At 35.0% G+C, this 25119-nt stretch overlaps 1 protein-coding gene across 2 annotated transcripts in view; it reads left to right on the plus strand.

Moving 5' to 3' along the window:
* Positions 1 to 2341: 2341 nt before the first annotated feature.
* The window catches only part of SLC4A10 (solute carrier family 4 member 10), a 295705-nt gene continuing 272927 nt past the window's right edge, over positions 2342 to 25119 (plus strand). Inside the window, exon 1 of one of the 2 annotated variants that reach the window (XM_041723548.1) lies at positions 2342 to 2609. In XM_041723548.1, coding sequence (XP_041579482.1) covers positions 2562 to 2609 — 48 coding nt within the window. In that variant the 5' untranslated portion in view covers positions 2342 to 2561. The remainder of the gene's footprint in view (positions 2610 to 25119) is intronic. The other variant, XM_041723547.1, reaches the window with a different exon arrangement.

Consider the following 25119-nt stretch of genomic DNA (forward strand, 5'->3'; position numbering starts at 1 on the left):
TTTAATCTAGGATCCAAGGAAACTTGACTGTTATGGAAAGAGCTCTGGACTTGGAGAAACGTAGATGTTACCTGGGGCTAGTTTTAGAAAGTATATACCCAGCTCCTTCTTCTAGCCTCCACTCAGGACATATCAGAATCTCCAAGGTGGACAGTATGTAGCTGGGGGTGAAAAAAAAAAAAAGCTGCTCATACAAGTTGGATTTTCTCTTCCCTAACCTCTGTGTTCTTTTCACTTTCTGTGTTTGAAAATGAATAGAGAAGTTGATTTCCAAGGGCCTATCTGGTTTTGGTTTTGTTAGTAAAACCTATCTGGTCTATGGTTTTGTTAGTAAAAATTCCACTCCCTAGTGGTGCTTTTCTTTTCCCAGAAGTTATCTATTCTATACTTATCTTCTCCACTGGGACTTGTTTAGTATGTGGATATATTTTCTCAGGATATGGGTCTTCATTCTAGTCTTTAGAGTGTAAGAGGTAGTGGATTAAATGAGGATCACTTTCTTTCCCCAACTTTTCTTTTTGCTAAGCTAGCATTCAATATCTTGGATCAGAGAACTATAGTGGTATGGGCTTGCTTGATCTCTAGAAGTAGAACATCTGCTGTTGAAACTGGCTAAGTCCTGTTATACTGATAGAAATAGTAGCTCTAGTATAATAGTGAACACTCAGGAAATAGTTGTTCCAGCAAAGTCCCTACATGGTTTAATAATGTATTACTGTAGGAAAATATTGATTAGATGTAATTTAAAACACTATCTTATTTTTATTTTGGCTCATAGAATACAAATTCAGATATTTTCCTAGTTATATTTGAATTCTTTTTGAACAAATATAAACTGGATGACCTAGGGTTTCCTAGTGAGATAGAAATAATCTTTCTAGAGAGGTTCTCACTTTTCTTCTAATAAGTTTTTTGTGACTATACTATACTATAGTATAGTATAAAAACTATAGTTTTTTGTGACATGACTATAGTCATGTGAGTGGAAGGGGAGCTTTTATTTATTAGTCCATGGTAGAAAATCAAGTTGGGCCCCAAATTAGCAAATTCCCAATCAGCCCCTTGTTATTTAAGTCCTTGGAATCATCTCTATGTGCTGTACACAAAGTTGCTACTCAAATAATCATTATAGTTTTCCAAAATATGTTTTCTGATCATCAAAATAATAGTTTATTATAAATAATTGTATTGAGAAGATAAACAGATTAAAGTTATTAATAATTTCACCTATGAGGAATGTTGTGGAAAATTTTGGTGTGTTGCTGAAAATAATTTAATATTCACATCTGGTGATGAATGCTTTTTAAATCTGGTGAAAATCTTATTTAACATAAACCATTTTAGTAATTTTTAATCATATTCTTTCAACCCCTTTTCATTTGTAACCTCTGTACTCTGTTTGGGATTCAGTGACATATGGGCTTCATACTTAAAATACTCTAGATCTATAATCAGTTCTAGGAAATATGTGGCCACTCAACAACCATTATCAACTCCTTTTCCCCACAAAAGAGTTCCTCTGACTCATTTTCTCTCATGGATTAGAGAATCCTGTACTCCTCTTTTGTTGAGACTTTTGTGGCAGAAGGGTACATGCTTCATCTACTCTCGTGCTATTCATTGTCTTTTCAAAATGCTTTAGTATCCAGGTAATTTCTACTTTCAAAATACTTTCTTTTTTAAAAAAGATTTTATTTATTTATTCATGAGACAGTGAGAGAGAGAGAGAGAGAGAGAGAGACAGGCAGAGGGAGAAGCAGCCTCCCCGCAAGGAGCCCGATGTGGGTCTCGATCCCGGGACCCTGGGATCATGCCCTGAGCCAAAGGCAGACACTCAACCATTAGGCCCCCGCGTGTCCCTATCAAAATACTTTCTTCCCTTATTATTTTTGTTGGGAAATCATTGAAAAATGTATTTTATTTGTGATAGTGCGTGACTTACCAAGTCTCTCATAATTAAAGTATTGCAAGTACCTGTCTGCCCAATTCTTATGGAGTCAACCATGACTTATGGGATTTTTGTTAATGCATAGTTGAGTCTCAGTTAAGACATATCAATTTTGGTGTCCTCTGTTTTTAAAGACCCTCTGCGCTCAGAGCAGGACATTTAGTACCCCTTACTAACATCCTTTTATTTGAATAATGTGTCCTATGGGGTTCTGGGAATGCAGTGAATTGCCTCAGATTGTTAAGACCTGGCTGAGCTGGTTGGAGTCCACCCTGGACCAGTCTGTATGGGAAGTTAGCTCTTGGGGGAGATCCTTCGCGCCCACCAGACTTGCGGCTTTGCAGGCTGTATTTGACAGCAGCAGCCAGGTGTGGGCAGTGACACAGGGCTTGGGAGATCTCTGTCCCCGGCCCGGGGATCCGAGGCGTTCAGTGCAGAACCTGGCCGGCAGCCCGAGTGAGTAGGAGCCATGTGACTGGTGAGTTGGAGTGTGCAACCTCCTCCTGCTTCAGAGGTACCTGATCCGAATACTAAGCAGAGCGAGTGCCGGGCCGGGTGTAGGACACTGAAGACACTGCAGAGGAGGGTGCTTATTCCAGAGGCATTACAGGACATGGAGATTAAAGACCAGGGAGCTCAAATGGAGCCGCTGCTGCCTACGGTAAGAGACCACCTGCTGTCACAGATTAACCGCGTTTGCTGCGAAACCTGAAACCTGTCAGGCAAGCGGTCGCCGGCTAGGGTGATCGCGCTTGGGGTGGTGGATGGCTCCCTCGGCATATGGACAGGGGTCTCCTCCCATCTCGGGTGACTGAAATGCATAACGCAAAGCACATGATTTTCCCCCCCTCTTCTCAATATGGATGCACTATGGTGATGAAATGTCTCATGTTTGCTGCTGTTGGAGGAGATGGCCGGGTTTTAGCAGCAGGGGCAGCTGTGTGTCTCTCGTCCTGCTTGTTTCTGCCTCTGTGTTTCTCAGGCTGTTCAGTGGAGGCTGAAGACCCTGCAAAGAAACCCCCTCCCCCCCTTTTAAAAATCATATTCCATTCATGCTAAATTTTCTCCCTATGCCTCATCTCCCTGGCAGTGAGGTAAGGGAATCTGCTGCTGTTGCAGCTCTAGAGATTTAGTCTGCAGAAACCAGGGGAAAGGAGAACAGGAGGATTGTGTGTGTGTGTGTGTGTGTGTGTTCTCTGTCAGTCTCTCTCAAAAGGAAATGTGTTATAGTTCACATATAAAGGAGGTGTGCATTGACCAGCAGACAATTCAGCTTTGAATATATGAAAGGCTCCTGAGTTGTCATTTAGAAAAAGCCTGTTTATTTCTGGGTCTTCAGACACCTCCCTCGATCTAATTCTTGGGTAAGTAGTTGGTTTGCTTATCCTCTCCACAATCTCTCTGGCTGGCTCACAGACTTTGTAGCTCTTCAGGCAACATCTTTCTCAGCCGGGAGCAGCTGATGTTGCTGTGTTCAAGGAAAAAAGAAAACAACAACAACAACAGTATTTTCTTGACGCAACAGAGATGCCAAATGCAAGCTTTCAGCCATCTATCAGCACTATCATAGCTCAGAGCAGCAGACATCTCCTCCCTGCACCAAATCAGAAAGAGGGGCTGTTCTCAGCTGTCTGTTACTCAGGTTGGTGACCCACCTTGCAGGCTAGGGACTGGCAGCAAGCTGTCCATTTCCAAGTCCATTCCTAGGCTTTGAACACATCTTTACATCAAATGATACCTCAGGGGGAGTGGGCAAATGCCGGGCCACTGTATTTTTAGGGCCTTACCTCTCCTGCTGTGCTCAAAATCTGCAAAAGATGCCAGTTTGCATCCCGGAATTGGCTGTGGCTACTGAGCATGCTCAGTTCTCCTCAGGACGCTAGATTTGGGCCGGGAGGGAGCAGGAGGATGGGAAAGATGCAGGCATCACCACCAGGAATGGAGCCTAAATGAAGAGCAGGGGCAGTGAGGGGGAAAAAAGAAGAAGCATATCAATTAGTCTGTCTGCTTAAAAGTAGAGACATTCCTTTAGGGATCAAAGTAGATTTGTTTTGTAAAAAGGAGAGTAAAAGATTTATCTATCTTCCCAAACTTGAATAGATACATAAATTAGGATCCTGTGGGTATTCAGAATGAAGGATGGAAAGCATATCAGAGAATCATCCTTCTTTGAATAAAAGGAAGGGACTATGCATAGGAATTGATGGATGGAGATTCAGAAAAGGTTGAGATATAGGGAAAAAAACCTTTTCTTTTTTTTTTTTTTAGAGGAAAGGGGTTTGGAAGTTGTCCTAGAAAAGCAGGCTGAAGTCAGTTTGATGTGGCATATGAGCTGTCACTTGTAGGTAACACTTAAAGGGCTTGGGATGAAATGAGGATCAACTGGAGAAATTTAGAAGGGGACAACATTATTGGGCTAGAGGGGTAATCAGCGTGTAGCTTAAGAGAATAGAGAAAATACAAATTTGACCAGAAAAGGAGATTAATAATCAATCTGGTGGGAATTTTTGAAGAGTCAAAGATTGCATTTTATGTGTATAATGGCTTGTACAGAATAGTTACAAAGTTGCATAGTTTAATGACAAAAAAAAAAAGAGATCATGCCAGCAGTTCATTATATGAAAAATAAACTTGAGAGACTAGAAAATATGCTGAATTACTGGTCTAATTTTATACTTATATAGTATTTTCAACTTCTCCAATTGCTTTTATACATTTTTTTTTTTTTTAGTTTTTAAAACAATCATGTTAAGTAAAACAGGTTTTATTAATTTAAATTTTAAAAATGAGAACTTGAGGCACAGGGAACTGGAATAACATGTCTAGGGTCACACAGTATTGAAGCCAGGACTAGAATATAGGTCTCCTGAAACTAGTTCAGAAAAAAAAAGCACTATTTTTTTTTACATTACATTATTAATCAGGCTTATCATAATCAGATCCTGGACTGGAGTTTTTATACTTGGAAGAGAAAGGAAGAAATGGCTTTGGATTCTGTTTTAGAAAATTAATCAGATGATTTTGCAAATAATTATGTAAGAGGCAATATGGCATAGTATTTAAAAACATAGTCTAGTAGGTCCCAGCTATTTATTTATCTCAGGGAAGTGGTAAGCTTTACTTTCTTCAACTGAAAAATGGGAAGGGAATGGTACATATCTCTTGGGTTTTGTAAGGACTGAATCAAATAACCTGTGTGAAGTATCTGTCATTTAGTAAGTTCTCAATAAAAGTTAGCTGCTAATAGGGAGGAAAGGGAGAAAAAGATTCCTTTTAAGTCTCCCAGGTTTGCCTTCATTTATTGTATATAAAATACATTTTAAGGGTGTGAGTGAAGGAGGAGGTCCTGACATATTTCCTTTTTTCTTAGTCCTCCCCAGGGAGCTTTAAAGATAATGCTCTTTTGTTGAGCAGGGCATCTTTGCATTTTAGAGGTTCTTGTCACTCTAAGGGTTAGGATATTCAGTCTTCTAGGCCCAGAATGCAGTCTGGCTTTGATAGCACCTGTTTTGTCGGAAGCTATAGATCAAGCTGTGATAGAAGATTCTTTCATTTATTAAAAGCCTGTTGTTGGCCAAACATATTCTTGAGGCTGGAAATATAGCAATGAACAAGATGAACAAAAACCCTGCCCACATGGGGCTCACAATCTAGCTAGTCTAGAGCTAGAGCTTAATTTAACTTTTTGAGAAAATCTACTGTTTTCTCCTCAAATATTTAATCACTGTTATAAGCTATTTTACACAGGTAGATACGGAGACTATATGTAATATTAATGATAGTGATATCACTTTAGTAAAGATAGAACCAATCTTTTGAAAGTATGAAGGCAGGAATTTAGGATATCGCATAGGACTTCATGTATTTCACTTTCGGTGTTGAGTTGGCTTCTAGTAGTAACCTGACAATCTTTAAATTACTAGCATGGAAGAGACTCCTAAGAGAATATTTTTACTACAAATGTTTTTATCTCATGCCATTTATTTTGGATGATATTGTAGGGGTTCCATGTTGGATCCCTTCTGAAATTCTGATGTCCTAAAGGGAATTTATTTTAAATTTAACTTGCTTATGAAACTGTCCTGAGGTATGGAACTGAAGATCACTTTTTAAAGGTAATTTGTTGGTATATAGTAGATGGGGGAATATAGCACCTTTTAAAATGTGAATTCTGGATTTCCAAATGGCCCAGTTTATTGCTTTGTGAAAAAAAGTTATGAAGAACCTCCATATTATTAAATTAGGGAAAGAGAAATGGGACTAAAATGTCCAAGTAACAAAAATAATACCTAGGTTGGCTACATAATATTGTTTTTTTTATTTTACATGAATTGTAATTTAGATTATAATACTAATTTAAAGAAAACATACTCTCATGCTAATACATAGAGAGCAAGATGCAGTATAAGAAATCAATTCTCATTTTCCCCCTTATAATTTGAATTATCACTCTACAATGGTGAGTGACTATAGAATTAAATATATGTACAGAATGTCAAAGCTGCTAATGAGTGGTAGGGTCTAAAGCCTACAAGTATTAAGTTTATGACAGTGTTGAGGTCAGATGAGGAAGTGAGATAGTTTTTGATGGAGAATTAGAAAATATCTGGAAAAAGGTCTGGACAAAGGTCTGGAACTCACATAGAGTCAGTGAGCATGGCCAAAAAAATAATCACACCTCTAAGGCATTTCTTTCTAACCTTGAGATGATGGTTGCTTCAGAAGTCTAAACTGGACATGGACTATAGCACCTAGAGCGATGCTTCAGGTGAATGGGGAAATGGATGCCAGTCTCAACACTTCTGTGTAGAGAAATCCAGCCTTCCTTTCTCATACCCAGGGTACATGACATTTGATTATTTGACTTTCTATGAAGATACCACTTTCAATCTGTATGGTAATATTAGTTAAGTTTTATTTATTTTTAGATAAATGTAAGTTAAAATTCTAATATATATCCCACTTAAAAGAGTTGTTTCAGATACTCCTTGGGGGTATGTTGTTTGTATTTAGAATAAGGCAATAACTAGTATTTAATGCATCTATTTGATGGAACCATAAATGTTTTAGTCGGAAAAGGACTATAGAGTTCAATTGCATATTTTGGACTAATTCCTTAACTCACACGTGGTGAAACTGGGCACCAGAGAGATGAGAAGATGTATTTAAGGGCATTCTGCTTATACTATTTAATGGCAGAGCATGGCCTAGAGTCCAAATCTCTTGATACTTTCCACCTTTGTATAGTCCCTCTTCTAGCATAGAGTAAATATCTGAGTGCCAGATTAAAATCATGATGGTAATTAGACAATCTTTATGATTTGTTTAATAGATACTGCTCAGTACTAATAGATACTGCTCAGGTTCACACTAAGCACAGACATCTCTAGTGTTCATGATAATCCTGAAAGGTTGCTAATGTTATCCAGCCTTACAGATAAGAAACAGCCTGAGAAAATTGAGTAAGTTACCCAGGTTCACATAGCTAATAAATACTGAGTTAGGATTTGAGAATATTGTATCTAATTAAAAAGCAACTCTTTTCTTTTTAATCAGAGTCAATTAAAAAAAGGAAGACCATTAGGGATCCCTGGGTGGCGCAGCGGTTTAGCGCCTGCCTTTGGCCCAGGGCACGATCCTGGAGACCCGGGATCGAATCCCACGTCGGGCTCCTGGTGCATGGAGCCTGCTTCTCCCTCTGCCTATGTCTCTGCCTTTCTCTCTCTCTCTCTGTGTGTGTGTGACTATCATAAATTAAAAAAAAAAGAAAAAATTAATGACCTGCCATTTAAAAAAAAAAAAAAAAAGGAAGACCATTATAAAATGGGCTTTCTCATCTACATCTTCAAAAGCAAAAGTGCTATGATATAGGACGTTATAAAATGTAAGGCACTGCAGGCCACATATTGCATGATTCCATTTATATGAAAAGTTCAGAAGAGGCAAATCCTTAGAGACTAAAGTAGATTAGCGGTTGCCAGGGTCTGGGACAAAATTGGAGAGTGATTGCTCACATCTACTGGTTTCTTTTTTGAGTGATGGAAATATTTTGGAGTTACATAGTGGTGATGTTTGTATAAACACTGTGAATAATACTGAATTGTATCTTGCAAAATGTTGAATTTTACTTAAAAAATTGCAAAAAAAAGATAAGTTATTGTTTAATCATTATCACTAACAGAGAAAAAGTTGAGGATCCAAGCAATTTTTTTTTTTGTAAAGATTTTATTTATTTATTCATGAGAGACACAGAGAGAGGCAGAGACATAGCCAGAGGGAGAAGAAGGCTCCCTGTAGGGAGCCTGATGCAGGACTTGATCCCAGGACCCTGGGATCATGCCCTGAGCCAAAGGCAGGTGCTCAACCGCTGAGCCACCCAGGTGTCCAAACAACTCTTATGTAAGTCATATTTATATAAATCAAGAAGAGGGAGGGATGCTTGGGTGACTCAGTGGTTGAGCGCCTGCCTTTGGCTCAGGCATGATCAATCCCGGGTTCCCGGGTTCGAGTCCCACATTTGGCTCCCTGCATGGAGCCTACTTCTCCCTCTGCCTCTCTCTGTGTCTCTCATGAATAAATAAATAAAATCTTAAAAAAATCAAGAAGAGGAAAAATGGAATATTCATGAAAATTTACAACACCCCCCCACATATATACACATATACACACCCTAGATAGTCTCTAATATAAAATTATCCTTTTTGTCAAGACAATGCTGAGGTTGGTCAAGGTTTCCATAATCTATTTGCAGACCTAGGGGTCTTTTGGAATTTATCTTCAAAGATGAGTTAAGAGAGTAGATAGCATATCCTAAGTACAAGAGAGGAAGAGAACTATTTAACTTGGGTCAAATTGTTATTTTCTTCAAATCATTTTTCTGAACTTTCTCATAATATACTTTAAAATTTAACATAAAAATTCAAAACAACTAAATTTCTAGAAAAATACTTTTTTTTCCCCATTATACCTCACTTTGTGTTATCAACACTTAAGGTCATTGATGGTTTAGCCTCATATAGTTATTATGTTACTATAGTTTATAATAAGTCAAACTCCAAAGAAAACATCTATTCATTATCAATCATTTATAGTGATTTTCAAAGTATGTTTCTTCTTAGATCTTATGATGCTTAAGGAGATTTTTTTACATATCATAATATATACATACATGTAATTTATATATCATAAATGCTCCCATTCTAAGTGCACAATTCAGTGATAGTCAATAAATTCACAGAGCTGACCAACCATCACTGCAATCCATTTTTAGAACATCTTATCATCCCCCAAAGCTTCTTCTAGCCCATGTGTAGTTAACATCCACTTCTGACCCTATGCAATAATTAGTCTACATTTTGCTGATTTGCTTTTTGCCTTTGTAGATTTGGCTTCTCTGCACATTTAATATAAGTGGAATTGCAGTAGGCAGTCTTTTGCATCTGGCTGTCTTCACTGAAGTGAACCATTGTTGACATTCATTCATGTTGTAGCATGTATCAGAAGTTTGTTCCTTTTTATTACTGGGGAGTATTACATTGTATGGATGACAGACATTTTGCTTATTGAGAGTTTGGTCGTTTGTATAGTTTGTAACTTTTGGCTATTATAAATGATGATGCTATAAATTTTCATGCTGTGTGTCTCCTTGTAGACATATATTTACATTTCTCTTGGGTGGAGTCCCATGAGTGGAATTATTGGATCATATAATGAGTTTATTTATAATGTTCAAAGAAATTGTGAGACTCTTTTTCAGTGAGGTTGTGCCATTTTATATGTACCAGCTGTATCATAATATAAGGGTTTTGGCTTCTCCACATTTTTGCCAACACTTGATATTGTCTGTCTTTTTGACTAGTCATTCTAATGAGTACGAAGTGATATGCTGTTGTGATTTGATTTGCATTTTCATAATGACTAATTGTCTTAGTCCATTTTGGTTACTATAACAAAATCCCTAGACTGGGTGGTTTATTAAAAGCAAAAATGTATTTTGCACAGTTCCGGAGGCTACGAAGTCCAAGATCAAGGAACAGCAGATTTGGTATCTGGTGAGGGCCTATTCCTGGTTTATATAGATGGCCATCTTTCAGCTTTGTTCTCACATGGCACAGGGGGAGGGGAGCTCTCTTGGGCCTCTTTTATTAAAGACCTAATCATCTCCCAAAGGCCCTACCTTATTATACCAAGGCTTTGAGGGTTAGGTTCCAATATACGAATTTTGGGGAAACAGAAACACTCAGTCTATAGCACTAATGGTGTTGAATATCTTTTTATGTGCTTGTTAGCCATTTGTGTATCTTCTTTGATGAAATGTCTATTAAAATATTTTGTTCATTTTCAAATTGGTTATTTGTTGTCTTCTTGACTTATAAGAGTTTTCTTTTATATATATGTATTGGATACAACTTCCTTGTCAGAAATATGATTTGCAAATGTTCTCTCACTGTCTGGTCTTGTCTTAACTTTTTTTTTTTTTTTTAAGATTTTATTTATTTATTCATGAGACACACACACACACACACAGAGAGAGAGAGAGAGAGAGAGAGAGAGAGAGAGAGAGAGGCAGGACACAGGGAGAGGGAGAAGCGGGCTCCATGCAGGGAGCCTGACATGGGACTCCATCCGGGGACTCAAGGACCACGCCCTGGGCCGAAGTCAGGCGCTAAACCGCTGAGCCACCCAGGGATGCCCTTGTCTTAACTTTCTTAATGGTGACTTTTAGAATACAAAAGTTTTTAATTTTGACAAAGTGCAATTTATGTTTTTTCTTTTATTGATTTTGGTTTTGGTATTGAATCTAAGAACTCTGCCTAAACCACGCTTACAAAGATCTTTTTATTGTATGTTTTTTCCTAGGTGTTTTATAGTTTCTGTTCATACATGTAGTTCAGTGATCCATTTTGAATTAATTTTTGTGTATGGTGTGAGATTAGAATCTAAATTCTTTGCATGTAGATAGCTAATTGCCCAAGCACCTTTTGTGGAAAAGGCCACCTTTTCCATTGTGTTTTCTTGGCAGCTTTGTTGAAAGTAACTATCAGTAGAAAGTTATTTTTTCTGGGCTCTGAGTTCTATTCTGTTTATCCATGTGCATTTCCTTACCCTAATACCCCATTGTCTTGATTATTGGAGTTTTATAGTAAAATGTTCATCTTTGTTCTTATTTTTCTAAATTGTTTGGCAATTTTAGGTCCTTTGCATTTCCATATGAATTTTAGGATCTATTTATTGATTTCTATAAAAACCTTGCAAAGATTTTGATACAGATTATTTTAAACTTACAGATCAACTTGGGGAGAATTGCCATCTTGGCAATATTGAGTCTTCCTAAACATATATATGGACTGTCTCTCTATGTATTTACATCTTAAATAATTTCTTATGGCAATGTTTTGTAGTTTTATTTTTTTTAGTGAGGACTTCTATGTACTATATCTCCTAAGTACTATATCAAAGATGACACAAAAAATTCTGGATACCATTTACATACAAGTCCCTATGTTAAGCGTAGGCCATTTCCAAATAGCTCAGGACTCCAGAAGTCTTCTAAGAGGATGGAAATAGAGATTAAACTACGGGATTGAGTGGGATAGAGTGAGAATGTATTATAGCCAAGGACTTGGTATGGTTTTGAGTTAGTGATAAAGTTGATACATCAGTATCAAGACTTGATCATTCATCATGAAAATTATGCACAAGGATCTCATAAACAAGTTTTTTCTTAAGAAGAATTTTCTCATTGCATATTGAATGTGTTAGGTTGCTGGAGTGCCTCCCACACTTATTTGTACCTATGCTTCTTCTTGCTTATTCTGAGAAACCAAGATTTTAGAGAAAGTGATTGCTTCCTAATGACTTTTTTTTGTTAATGTGGCTTTGATATCAAAGATGATAACATAGTCTTATCCAGGCACATTCCAGAAAGCAAGTGCCATAGAAAGTAGTTAGGTATATAACAACTACCAGATGGAGTGAAAACATAGCTCTGCTGCTGAAGCACATTTCATTATTGTTAGATTCATTCTGTTCCTTACGTTAGTACAGAGGTGATTTTCTGTTGGTATTTAAGCTGCTCTTGGAATAAGCCTATCCAAACTCTTTGGATTTGCGCAGAAACAAGATTGTGGTTAAAAAATGGAAAAACATGTAGACATCAAGACATAGACTTAATATATAATATAATTTGTTATTTAAGTGCGTACAATGTACTTCTTATTTTATTAATGAATAATGTTATGATATAAATGCCTTCCAAGAAATCTGATATTATATAATATTATAGAGCACTTCCAGAAGATATATTTTTTTCTCTTAAATGAAGGGATTGTTATTGAAACTTTAAACTCAAGAAACACCTGCATGAGAATCATCTGGAGGGCTCATTAAAAATGTAAGTTCTGGGCCTTAGTCATTGAAGCCTTGAATATCAAGGAGGTGGTCCCAATAAACAAGAAATATAAAAATGCTCTAATTTATTCTTATGTGCACTGAAGTTTGAGAATATTTACTTTAAAAAATTAGCTGAAAACTTATAGTATGTCTGACTTATCTTAGCTGTGGGAATGCTAGAAGACCAAATCTTGCAAAAAAAATAAAGAGAACTATTTTTTATAAATCATAATGGATTACAAAATGCTTACTACTCATTTTGCTCATTTGGCATTTATTACATATTAGTATCATTTTGCAATTTATATGTGTATATAAAATTACCTTTACTCATATGTAAATACACATACATATAACTTGTTTTCTTAGAGTGCTAGATTCCTTTTTTAAAAGATTTTATTTATTTATTCATGAGAGACACAGAACAGAGAGAGAGAAAGAGAGGGAGAGACACAGACAGAGGAGAAGCAGGCTCCATTCAGGAAGCCTGATGTAGGACTTGATCCCAGGACTCCAGGATCACGTCCTGGGCCGCAGGCAGGCGCCAAACGCTGAGCCATCCAGGGATCCCCAGAGTGCTAGATTCTTAAAAGTGGAATCAATTTCACATAATTTTGTGCTGCTCTCTAAGACAGCCAAGTGCATACAAATCCTTCTTAAACATATAGTGGATAATATACTAAGCAGCAACACTAGTAGGCATCAGTTGTCAAGAGCTTAAACTTTGGAGTCAGACAGTTCCAACTGTTTCAATTAAGTATGTATGCCAGCTTTGGCAAATTTCCCAGCTGTTCAAAGCCTCACTTTTCTTACCTATAAAATAGGAATGATAACAATAATAATATATACCTCGCAGGCTCATGAGAATCAATAAATTATGTACATAATTATGTATGTATGTACATAATATGTATACACATTCAATTGTGTACATATTATGTACATACATAAAGTGCGTAATTATTATACATATTTACATATGAGTTATACTGTTCGGAGTAATTACTCAAAAATGGTAGCTATCGTTGTTATGAGTATTGGAATAATATTCTCCTTTGATTGCAAATAATTGCACCAAATATTTTTATACCCAATATGCATAGTTAATTCAATAATGAATTATTTATTTAATAATGCTTATTTAATACTTTAATATATCCATTTGACAGTAATATTATACAAGCCAATAATATAATCTGGTAAACTTAATAAAATACATTTTTCCTAATTCTAAAATTAATACTTATTTTTAATTTTTTTTTTTTTAATTTTTTATTTATTTATGATAGTCACAGAGAGAGAGAGAGAGGCAGAGACACAGGCGGAGGGAGAAGCAGGCTCCATGCACCGGGAGCCTGATGTGGGATTCGATCCCGGGTCTCCAGGATCGCGCCCTGGGCCAAAGGCAGGCGCCAAACCACTGCGCCACCCAGGGATCCCAATACTTATTTTTAGAGTAGGTAAGAAAACATAGAAAAGTAAATACAAAAGAAAACATTAATTTTGTTATTTTTTTAGCTTTTTATTTTGAGATAAATTTTGCACTTACACAATAATTGCAAAAATAGTACAAAGTGTTCCCATGTACTTTTCATTCACTTTGCCATAATATTAACATCTTACATAATTATAGTTAATAATCAAAAGGAGATGAACATAATTAGTACAATTCTACTAAATAAACCACAGTATTTATTAGAGTGTCAAAGGACTCTTGTTATTTTTTCTGTTCCAGGATCCCATTTTGTGTGTTAGATATCATGTCTATTTAATCATCTCCAATTTGTGAATCATTCAGTATTTCTCTATTTTTCATAACTTTGGCAACTCTTGAAGGGTACAGGGCTATTTTTTTTGTAGACTATCTCTCCATTTATGTTTGTGAGGTTCTCATAATGGGATTGGGGTTATGCATTTATTGCCAAGAATACCACTAAAGAGATGTTTCCTTCTCAGTGAGTTATAGCAGGAGATAGATGATGTCTTTTTGGGGATGTTAACCTTGACTACTGAGGTGTCTGATGGGTTTTCTACTGTAAAATTAATAATCTCCCCTTTGTAATAATGGATATCTTGGGGGAGATACTTGAAGACTATGGCAAATGTCCTGTTATTCCTCAGCCTTTTGTCCACAAATTTTAGCATTCTTCATTGACTATTTCCTGCTTTTACTTATTTATTACTGTGGTATTTGCATATTGGTGATTTTCTGTTTCATTCTTTCTGCATGCAGAAAGTCGGATTTTTCTGTAGGAACGAGCTGTCACTTATTCTCCTTTTATTCATTCAATTGCTTATTTCAGTATGGACTCAGAGATATTTATTTTATTCTGTGGGCCATCTCAATTCCAATTTTCTTGCTCAAAAGTTTTCATCTTTGGACATTAGGAGCTCCGTCAACTGGCTCTTATCCTTTCAACATGCTTTCATTCTTTTTTGAGCACTTCCTTAGTGTCTGGCATTAAGATTTTCCAGGGTCCTCTTTTATTTTTTCTGCCTCAGCCCTGGAATGGGTCATTTCTTCAAGGAGCTATTAGGCCAATTTTTGAGGCTATGTATAAATATTGCCAAAATTCCTTCCAGAAAGATTATATAACCAGTTTTTATTTGCACTAGAAACCTCACAGGTATTTTTAAAATGTTGACAATTGGCAACATTTTGCTAACACTTTCTTCTGTATTCCATTTCCAACTTTAGGTAGTGTTTCTATATGAAGTTTTTTTTTTTTTTTTTTTTTTTTAATCACAGTTCAGAAGAACGTTGAACTATTTGGAAAATTCTTCAATTTGTTCCTTTATTCAGATTATTACTGAAATGCTGCTTATAGTTACTAGCTTATCTTTTTTTATACAGGACTCCTTTGTACAGTGAAGATATGAAACTCTAACCCCTTCATTGTAGATCCATACTAGATACCATTTTGGCCATGAAAATTTTGGGTCATCTTTGAATGAAATCATACCCCTACTTCTTCAAAACCACAGATATTCTTTAAAATAAAAAAAAATTAGACTGAAGTTCAGAAAGGTCTAATTCATAAGATGTTTCAGTGTCTTATTCTTTTTCTCAGCCTTACTGATTATTAGTTTATGATAGGCAGTCAGGTTTTATTTGTTGCATTAGGATGATTCTCTTGTACAGAACTTTCATCTTTATCACTCCTTAAGAAGAGACTGTTATTCTTATTTGAACCATCCAGGACCTTTCATGTCACCAAAACCATGTTGAAGAATTACCTGAGGACCCTGATAGATGACAAACCTGACAAAAGTAAAAATTTTAGGCCTTCCTATATGTTGTTACTTAAATAAAACATGATAATTTGGACTGTGCTAATAACTCTCTGATTTAATAATTCTTTTTATGTTTATGTGGCTTGAAAAATATAATTAGTTTTTAAGAACTGAGATTAGGGTTAATTTACTTTAAATCAAATAATTCGGTAAATAGTTCTACAACAGTAATTGTTTTACATTTATCTTGGGATTGTAAGCTAGTACTTTCTATTTAGTCTTTAACATAAATATCCATTATAAATGGTTATCATAAGAGCTAAACAACAACAAATCTTGAGCTTAAGTTCAAGCTATCTCATAGCTTGATATTAGAAACTGTTTAGATACTAGTGCCAATCTAATGAAAGGAACTGGAATTTACAGTACAGACCATTTCTGTAATATAATATTTTGTCAAATCTTTATGAGGAAAAGAATGCAGAATGATGAATTTAATATCAACTTTGTGCATTTAAAAGATCAGTGAAGCTTTCTCATAATTCAGGAAATTCTATCTATGGTGTGTCAATTTATTTATTTATTTAAAAAATATTTTATTTATTTATTCATGAGAGACACAGAGAGAGATTGGAGATAGGCAGAGGGAGAAGCAGGCTCCCACAGGACCCTGGGATCACGACCTGAGCCAAAGACAGATGCTCAACCACTGAGCCACCCAGGTACCCTGGTATGCCCATTTAAAACATGCTGGGTCAACCTTGAATCCAGCTTTAAAAAAGATGAAGCTTTCATAGAATTACTTCAAGTAGCTTATAATTTCACTTATTTTCTTTTATGATTTAAAAATATTATTCCACTTCTTTTTACATACTTAAAATTCATTATCTATTTTAGACTAGGACTCCTGGATTATATGGCTTTCTTATCTAAACAGATTTCTCCCAGGATCTTTAGAAATGGTTGCGTGATCCGATTAAAAAAGGGCTTATATCTTTGATTCCGTATGTATCTCAGGGAAAGGATCTAGTTAGCTCCGTAGCTCTCTTGATTTCAAGTAGGTCAAATATTTTGGAATGAATTCTACCATCTAACTTTCAAGTTACATCAAAACTTTTGACATTAGAATCAATTTTTCTTGGAAAAATATACTTTCCTGGTGTTTATTTTGGTTCAGAAAATATCTTGAAACGGGAATGAAAAGGCTTCAAAAGTTTATTGAATCGCAGATTGTTCTATAAGACAATAGTTTGGTGATTATGTTTCAATACTTCATAAACACATATTTACATTTATCTCAAAAAGTACCTGCATATTTAGAAAGCAAGAAGCAAGAGCACTTCACAAAATGCAATTGAATTTTAATGCAAACATTAATACATGAATGGTTCATATATTTTAATGCATCTAAAATTTTAATTGATTAACATACGTTACTTACCTTTATGGCAGCCTTGCTATTAGATAAGAATGAAGAAGGAAAACAAGTAGCTTTTCTGCCTTTTAAGAAATGCAGCAAGGATTCCACTTACATAGGAAGGTATAGTAAAATGTGCCAATCATGGGCTTAAGAAACATTTTGCCCATAATAATATCTTTCTGTAAACGATCCATGAAAAAGGGAGAATATGATCAGCACAAATAAATAAGACTCAAAGATAATTCAGATTATCTTATGACATCAGTAGTTCAGTATTCTGTAGCCTTTTATGAGATAGTCAGGTGTGGCCATAAGAGGAGAAAGGAGAAGCAGAGGAAAACAAAAATTTCCATCCTTAGCGACCATTCTTCAATGACAAAATAAACACACAAACTAAACAACATAAAATTTATACATTAAAGATTTGGGGAACTTTTCAGAACACAATTTGAAACGACAGTGAGCTTACAATAAGATAAGAACAGATGGATCTTAATCTGTCTAACATTTCACAGTAAGTGATTAGGCAGGAGAGTTAGAGACCATTTGATTTTTAGAAGTAATAATTGAATACTCAGAAACAATTGAGGAGGACATAATACTGAGTGAAATAAGCCAGACATGGAAAGACAAATACTGCATGATCTCATTTATATGTGGAATCTAAGATAGTCAAATACATAGAAGCAGAGAATAGAAGAGTAGTTGCTAGGGGATGTGGAGAAGAGGGCATAGGGAGGTGTGGGCCAAAGGTAGGAAGTTTTAGTTATGCAAAAATAACACAGGAGAGGCTCCAAAAAGCCATGTTATACTAACAAGTCTCTGAAGAGGGACTTGCTCTATGCCATGGTAGGGTCAAGGGGAAGTGCTAGCTTTTGATCAGATGATAGAAGACAGAAGCAAGAAAAAGTTCAGGCCAGAGCCATTATATAGAAAGGCAAGGCAAGGCAAAGCAGGTAAACAGTTTAGAATTGCCTAGTTTAAATAATGGTGTTGGGCTATAGACGTCTCTGGTTGTCTGGTACCTGGCCCTGGGATAATTTAGGGCAGGAGAACTATTGGTTTGGTTGTGTGAGTTAGATGAGGAGAAAGTTGTGGTATAGATTTGGGATTAGTTGGTTTGTATATGAAAAATATATTTGTAGGCAAGTTGTTAGTTATCTTTGGGATTTAGCTAGCCCTGAAAGGGGTAATCTCTCCCTGAGACTGTAAGGCTCCAAATGCCAGATCATCAATAATATCAAAAATAAGAAAATGTAGTTACCACACGTAGTCCTGTGATTAATGGATGCCAAATAGACAAAAATAGAATCTACAAAAACACAGAACAAATGGATATCCTGTATTACTCTATAAATTCTCTTTTAAAAGGAAATGGAAAAAGAGTACCTGTCAGGTTAGGTGTGACCATCCCACTTTATCTACATCCACGTATAGGAAGGAATTTGGCAATTCCCAGGAACTTTTTTTTGCTTAGTTTTATATGCTCCAATGAAACTATGGGCTTTGATGGAAATTTTATTAAAAATTGCAGATGTACTATTTTTTATAACATACAACTTCTCGTGATAATATTTGCCTGTAGCTAACATATATGTATAAACAAAACTTAATAAAGAGAATATGTATATGGAAGACAACTTTTAATTCTGATTAGCCTCCCCCTGATTTTTCTCCTCAGCCTTTCACAAGTAGATTAGTGATTATTTTATGTTGCTTTGACTTTCTAATTACATATTCCTTTGTGATAAGCCACTGCAGTGGTTTTATATTATATGAATAAAGATACAAGAGTTCACCTTTGATTATTTTGGATAAAGCTTGCACAAGAAAACATTGTATTGTTTGGACTTGGTTATGTTTTCAAGAAGTTAAGATTTTATAAAATGTAATATTCCCAAAGAATTTAGTTTTGGCTGAACATTCAAATTGAAAACCAAGTAAGAGAATTTTACATAAATCTGAGAGCCAGTCAAAATAAAGAGCAATGGACATTTATCAAATGCAGAGAATGTGTTTGGAAACTATAAAAATCTTATTCGTTTTTGTTCACCTGAATTATATACAATATTCCCTTTAATGTTAGGAAGCATTTACCTTTGGGAGAGGGAGAGGAAATAGCCCAAGGAAAAGGTGATAATAAATTCAATAGAGATAACTTTTATTAATGTACATAATATTTTATGAATTGAATTAAGCTTTTAAAAAAAGTTTAACAGAAGCTTAAATTTCCTCTGAATAGTTAACTCTATGTAAAATTTAACTGTTGCCCAAAATTTTAACTGTTGCCCAAAATTTTATATAACTTTTAGCTTATTTTTTAAAGATTTTATTTATTTATTCATGAGAGACAGAGAGAGGGAGGGGCAGAGACACAGGGAGAGGGAGAAGTAGGCTCCATGCAGGGAGCCCGATGTGGGACTCGATCCCGGGCCCTGGGATCACACCCAGAGCCTAAGGTAGATGCTCAACCACTGAGCCACTCAGGTGTCCCAAAACTTCTAGTTTGATAAACTAGTCCCTAATGCTAGTGGTTTTTTGGAAAAGTCCATGTTATTTCTGTGAGCTATTTATAATGTGGCTAAATGGATAAATTGATTGTTTCCATAAGAATCAGGCTAGCAATACAGTTGGGCATCAGTCTGTCCCCACACTAGAATGCGTCTGAACTGTCTGTATCCCTAGTACATGATCTGTCATATAGTAGAAGTACTCCATAAAACATGTGTTGAGTTAAAAAAAGTATGTTTTTTGCCTGTATAGTTATGGCTTTTAATGAAAATTTAGAATACTCTCTGTTTAGACCCCTTGGCTTAATCCCATTAAACACTAGCTACATTTCTTTGTGATGTTCTTCAATTTTAACAGTTAAATTTAATAATTCCTTTAAACCAAATTGACTCTTAAGGTGCTAAAAATAAAAAAATGCAAAAACTTCTCTTTGGCTTGTTTTTACCAGTTTGAATTTTGCAGCAAAAGTATATGAGAAACATTTTGATATTGTAAAGCAGAAAACATTAGACTAAATTAACAGTTTTCACATTATAATTCCAGGGAGTATGGAAATCTTTCTATACATGTTAGAGCTCAAATTCATATTTTTAGAGACCATTAACTGATTTGGAAGTTTGGGAATCAGAAGAGACTGGAGGATATATTTTCAAATGTCTAAATAAGTAAACATATATTTTGTAATCAGCACTGCTAATAATACTGTAAAACTAGCTACCAAATGCTTTCTCCCTTGTAAATTAAATTAGTTCCTCCAAAATTAGACATAAGCAATACCACAGATATTTTTATTTTTGATATATTGACAAAAGCTTATGGAAAGCCTACCACCATGATAAAAAAATTACATTTGTTGGAATTCTTCCTTTTGCTTAATTTTTATATGTATTGTTTCTGGAATTTTTAATATGTTAGGTAACAAGACTTTTATGATATCTTAATTTCTAACTTTTTCATTTATTCACAGTTCTAAAATAGGTACTATTATTAGGGGTTGCATATCTTTTATGCTCAGAGATTTTAGAACAACTTTTTAAAAATCAGCATTTTCATGGGGCACCTAAGTGGCTCAGGGGGTTGTGTCTGCCTTCGGATTAGGTCATGATCCTGTGGTCCTGGGCTCCCTGCTCAGACGGGAGTCAGCTTCTCCCTTCTTGCTGCAACTCCACCTTGCTTATGCTGTGTGTCTCTCTCTCTTAAATAAATAAATAAAAATCTTAAAAAAATTAAAAACCCTCAACCTTTTCTTTTTCTAGAATGATTATACATGAGCTTCTTAATTGCAGACTTAATCTATTATAGTTCTTTTCACTTGGCGAAATCAAATTACTCTAATGTAACTTTGAGACTAAATGCCCTTGGAACCAAGTATTTAGCAACATTTACATGCCTATCATATTTAATAGTGTTGCAATTCTTCAAACAATTAAACTAATTTCAATTATTTCAACATCTGTTAAGATGATTGTCAAGGAACATATTTATTTTCATGTCCAATTCAGAGGTAATTAAGTCATGAAGAATTTGAAATATTAATTGATAATCAAGATGATAGTCTAAATCAGCGTACAGGTCTCATTTTTTAAATGTACATGACTATAATAAAAGGAACTTTTGGATGTTGTTTGATCAATACTTGAGAACATTTAATACAAAGTAATTTATATTTTTAAACTAGTGTAGACATTCACCAAAATCTGAAATTAACTTCAAAGCCAATTTAGAATAAATGTATAAATTAATTTGTCTAAGAAAAGAATTGGAAAAAGATGTAAGCACAGCATAGTTATGCGAATGATTAGCTATCTAATGTGTTCTTGTTAGAGAAAAAAGGAAAACCTAGGTTTATTGTGTTAATAATGAAAGCATTAGTAGACATTATTGACATTTAGTAATTCTGTTTCAAGCTGTTTTTTTTCTAGATTTAGTTTCTTTAAAATTTGAATGTAGGTAATTCCTATTTCCGGATTTCTATTTTTTAAAGATTTTATTTATTTATTTATTCATGAGAGACACAGAGAGAGAGAGGCAGAGACACAGGCAGAGGAAGAAGCAGGCTCCCTGTGAGGAGCTTGAAGTGGGACTTGATCCCGGGACCTGGGGATCACACCCTGAATAAAAGGCAGACGCTCAACCATTGAGCCACCCAGGTATCCCTATTTCTGGATTTTATACATTGTAAGACTTCTTTCCATCTCCAGGCACCATATAGATTGGACGATTGGGTTAGAGCAGTGGGTCTAGTGTCACGGGTTACTTCACTAATTGTACTTGGGGTAGAGCAATGATACCAACCCAGCTAAACAGCATGATGACTGTTTTTTTTTTTTTTTTTTAAAGCCCTTCAGTTCTTTTACAATAGCATCTATGCAGTTTTTCAAAATATTATTGTATCTACGACCTCATTTCTGTCTCCTCCTCCAATGTATCTCTGAAGTAAATAGCACAGGCCGCATTCTGTTTTCTAGAAAATGTGATCAGCAAATTCAGGTTCAGTTAGACATTTGACCATCATGTCATAAGCTAATGGCAGAACCAGGGCCAGAACTCAAATGCCTTACATCTTAACTTGATGAACATTTTTCTGTTACTCTGTGAAATGTCAGAGTTCCCTTATAATTTCCTCAGGTGAGGTTGCAACTGTATTTTCCAAAACAGGTATCTTATGTAGTCTACTTGCTTACTCACTCACTTACTCATTCAGAGATTTATTGAAGACACACAGTATGTGCCATTGAGATTAGTTAAGGACATGGCTCAGAGGATTTCAGTTTTGCATATAAGCTTGTTGCTTTCTTGGCAAGAACTTTGAGGGGATAGATTGTGATATTAATTAGAGTATTGTTATTGCTGAGACTCTACTAATTGATAAGTAGGACTAAAATGTTCTTAGAAACAAGACATTCTTAAAGCTTTAAAAATTAATGTGATTGTAAAAAACAGAATCTAAGGTTTCAACTGATCACCACCCTGGCTGCCTGGCCTCCTCCATTCTCCACAGAATAAATCTTTGTTTTCAGTTTGGTGAGCATGCTAGACCTTTTACATTCCCATGGATAATACATGACATTGTACGTGTTTCTGAAAATGACATTGTGCTATTTCCTTTATAAATTATTTTTTTATTTCAGCAATGTTTCGGAGGTCTTTGCATGTTAGACGATCTACCTCATTGTTCATCTGTCACATATTACATAAATTATTTTTTTATTTAAGCAATGTTTTGGAGGTCTTTGTATGTTAGACAATCTACCTCATTGTTCATCTATTGCATATTACATAGTCTATGTAACTATTTCCTGTTAGGTTGTTTTCAAAATTTGTTCCCTTTTTAAACAGTGTCTCAGTAAAAATGTGTGTATATTTTCTAGAGTAGGTACTGAGGTGTCTATTAGCATTAAAGATTTAATAAATGCTGAGAAGATTATGCTTTGGATTGACTAATCCAAATTTTATGTATTCTATGGGATTTGTTAACCTATGCCTTCTGCCAGATGTAATACTATATAAAAACTTTGTTTTTCCAATTTAATGGGTTAAAATATGTGATGATTTAAAATTTCTATTTCCTTAGAATATTGTTATTTAGAGGTTTTTCTTAACCCATGCCTTCTCCTAAACGTAATGTAAAAATTTTTGTTTTGCCAATCTAATAATTTTTAAAAATTTGTATTTCCTTAGAATATATTTTTAAGTTTGTTATTCATTTCTTCCTCTGTGAAGTTTGTCCACTTAAAAAAAGATTTTATCTTTTTTCTAAAAAAATTCTTAGAGATCCTAATATTTGTCTGTTAATTACTACACATTTTATTTTTCAAGTTTTGCCTATTTACTTGTGGTATTCTTTCTATAGAAGTGTTTCATTCTGATGTAGTCAAATTTATTAATATTTTTCTCAATTTTTGCTTTTTGTATTTAACTCAAGCTCAAAATATAATTTCTTTGTATGTAATATTAAAATTAAAAAAAGATTTTATTTATTTATTCATGAGAGACACAGAGAGAGAGAGGCAGACACACAGGCAGAGGGAGAAAGAGGCTCCATGCAGGGACCCTGATGTAGAACTCCATCTTGGGTCTCCAGGATCGTGCCCTGGGCTGAAGGCAGGCGCTGAACCTCTGAGCCACCCAGGCATCCAAAAAGTTTTGATCTTTAACCTAATTAGACTTTTTTTGTGGTGCTATGAGACATATATTTGTCTTTATTATTATTCAAGTCTAACAAATTAAAAAACTAACCTTTTTATTTTGGAATAAATTGATATTTACTGAAAAGATGCTAAGATATAGTCTCCATATAACCTTTGCCCAGTTTCCTCTAACATCATACATGGTGTATTTGTCAAAACTAAGAAACAAACATTGACATATTAATTTCAATTAATATTCAATCTCAACTACATTGCGAACTCTCTTTAAAGTTGTACCAGTTTATCCACTTGTGTTCTTTTTCTGTCTGGGATCTCATCTAGGATGCCACATTGTATTTAGTATTTATGTCTCCTTAGTCTCCTCTAAGGAGCCTCTTTCCTTGTTTTTCTTTTCTTTTCTTTACTTTTTTTTTAAATAATCTTAATAGTTTTGAAAAGTATGAGTTAGGGGCGTCTGGGTGGCTCAGTGGTTGAGCATCTGCCTTTGACTCAGGTCATGATCCCAGGGTGGGGTCCTGGGATGGAGTCCCTAATGGGGCTCCCCACATGGAGCCTGCTCTTCCCTCTCCTATGTCTCTGCCTCTCTCTCTCTCTCTCTCTGTCTCTCATGAATAAATAAATAAAATGTTTAAAAAGAAAAAAAAAGAAAAATATGAGTCAGATATTTTCTAGAATGTCCCTCGATTTGGGTTTGTCTGATGTTTTCCTATGATTAGACTGGGATTTTGTGATTTTAGGAAGAACATCACAGAGGTGACGTGCTTTTCTTATTACATCCTATCAGTAGTATATGATATCAACATGACTTACATTGATTATGTTAATCTTGATGAGATTAATGATGATTTGATTAGAAAAATGTTTGCTAGTTTTCTCCACTGTAAAGTTACTATTTTATTCTTTACATACTTTATTTTTTGGAAGCAAGTCAAGAGAGGAGGCTCTACTTCCTGGGAGGGAAGAAGTATTTATATATGTTATTTGAAAAATTCTGTAAGAAAGACATATCTGTTCTCTCCCATTTACCTATTTATCCAGGCATTTACTTATATCAATATGGACTCACTCATGCATATTTATTTTATACACTGGGTTATAATACAATACTATATTACTTATTTTGTTGCTCAAATTGTTCCAGCTTTTGCCATTGGGAACTTTCAGGTTGGCTCCTAATAACCTTTTGTTGTTTTGAGAGATCTTTTCAAATTAAGGGAAAAGATACATATAAATGTCATGAATTAAAAAAACTCAAAAGTAATAACATACATAAATATACATATTTTTCCAAATATTGACATTTTGCTTTAAAAATAGAACTTTAAGTGATATAGAACATTTCATTTTTCAGTATTCTTTTGTACTTTGGAAAGTCCCTTTGCCTTTGTAAAGTTGTTTCAACTTATTACTGCCTAATTATATTTTAGTGACAGAGTATTAAATAGTGAATGATCTGTTCACTT

The sequence above is a fragment of the Vulpes lagopus genome, chromosome 11 (genome assembly GCF_018345385.1).
Source record: "Vulpes lagopus strain Blue_001 chromosome 11, ASM1834538v1, whole genome shotgun sequence".
NCBI lineage: Eukaryota > Metazoa > Chordata > Mammalia > Carnivora > Canidae > Vulpes > Vulpes lagopus.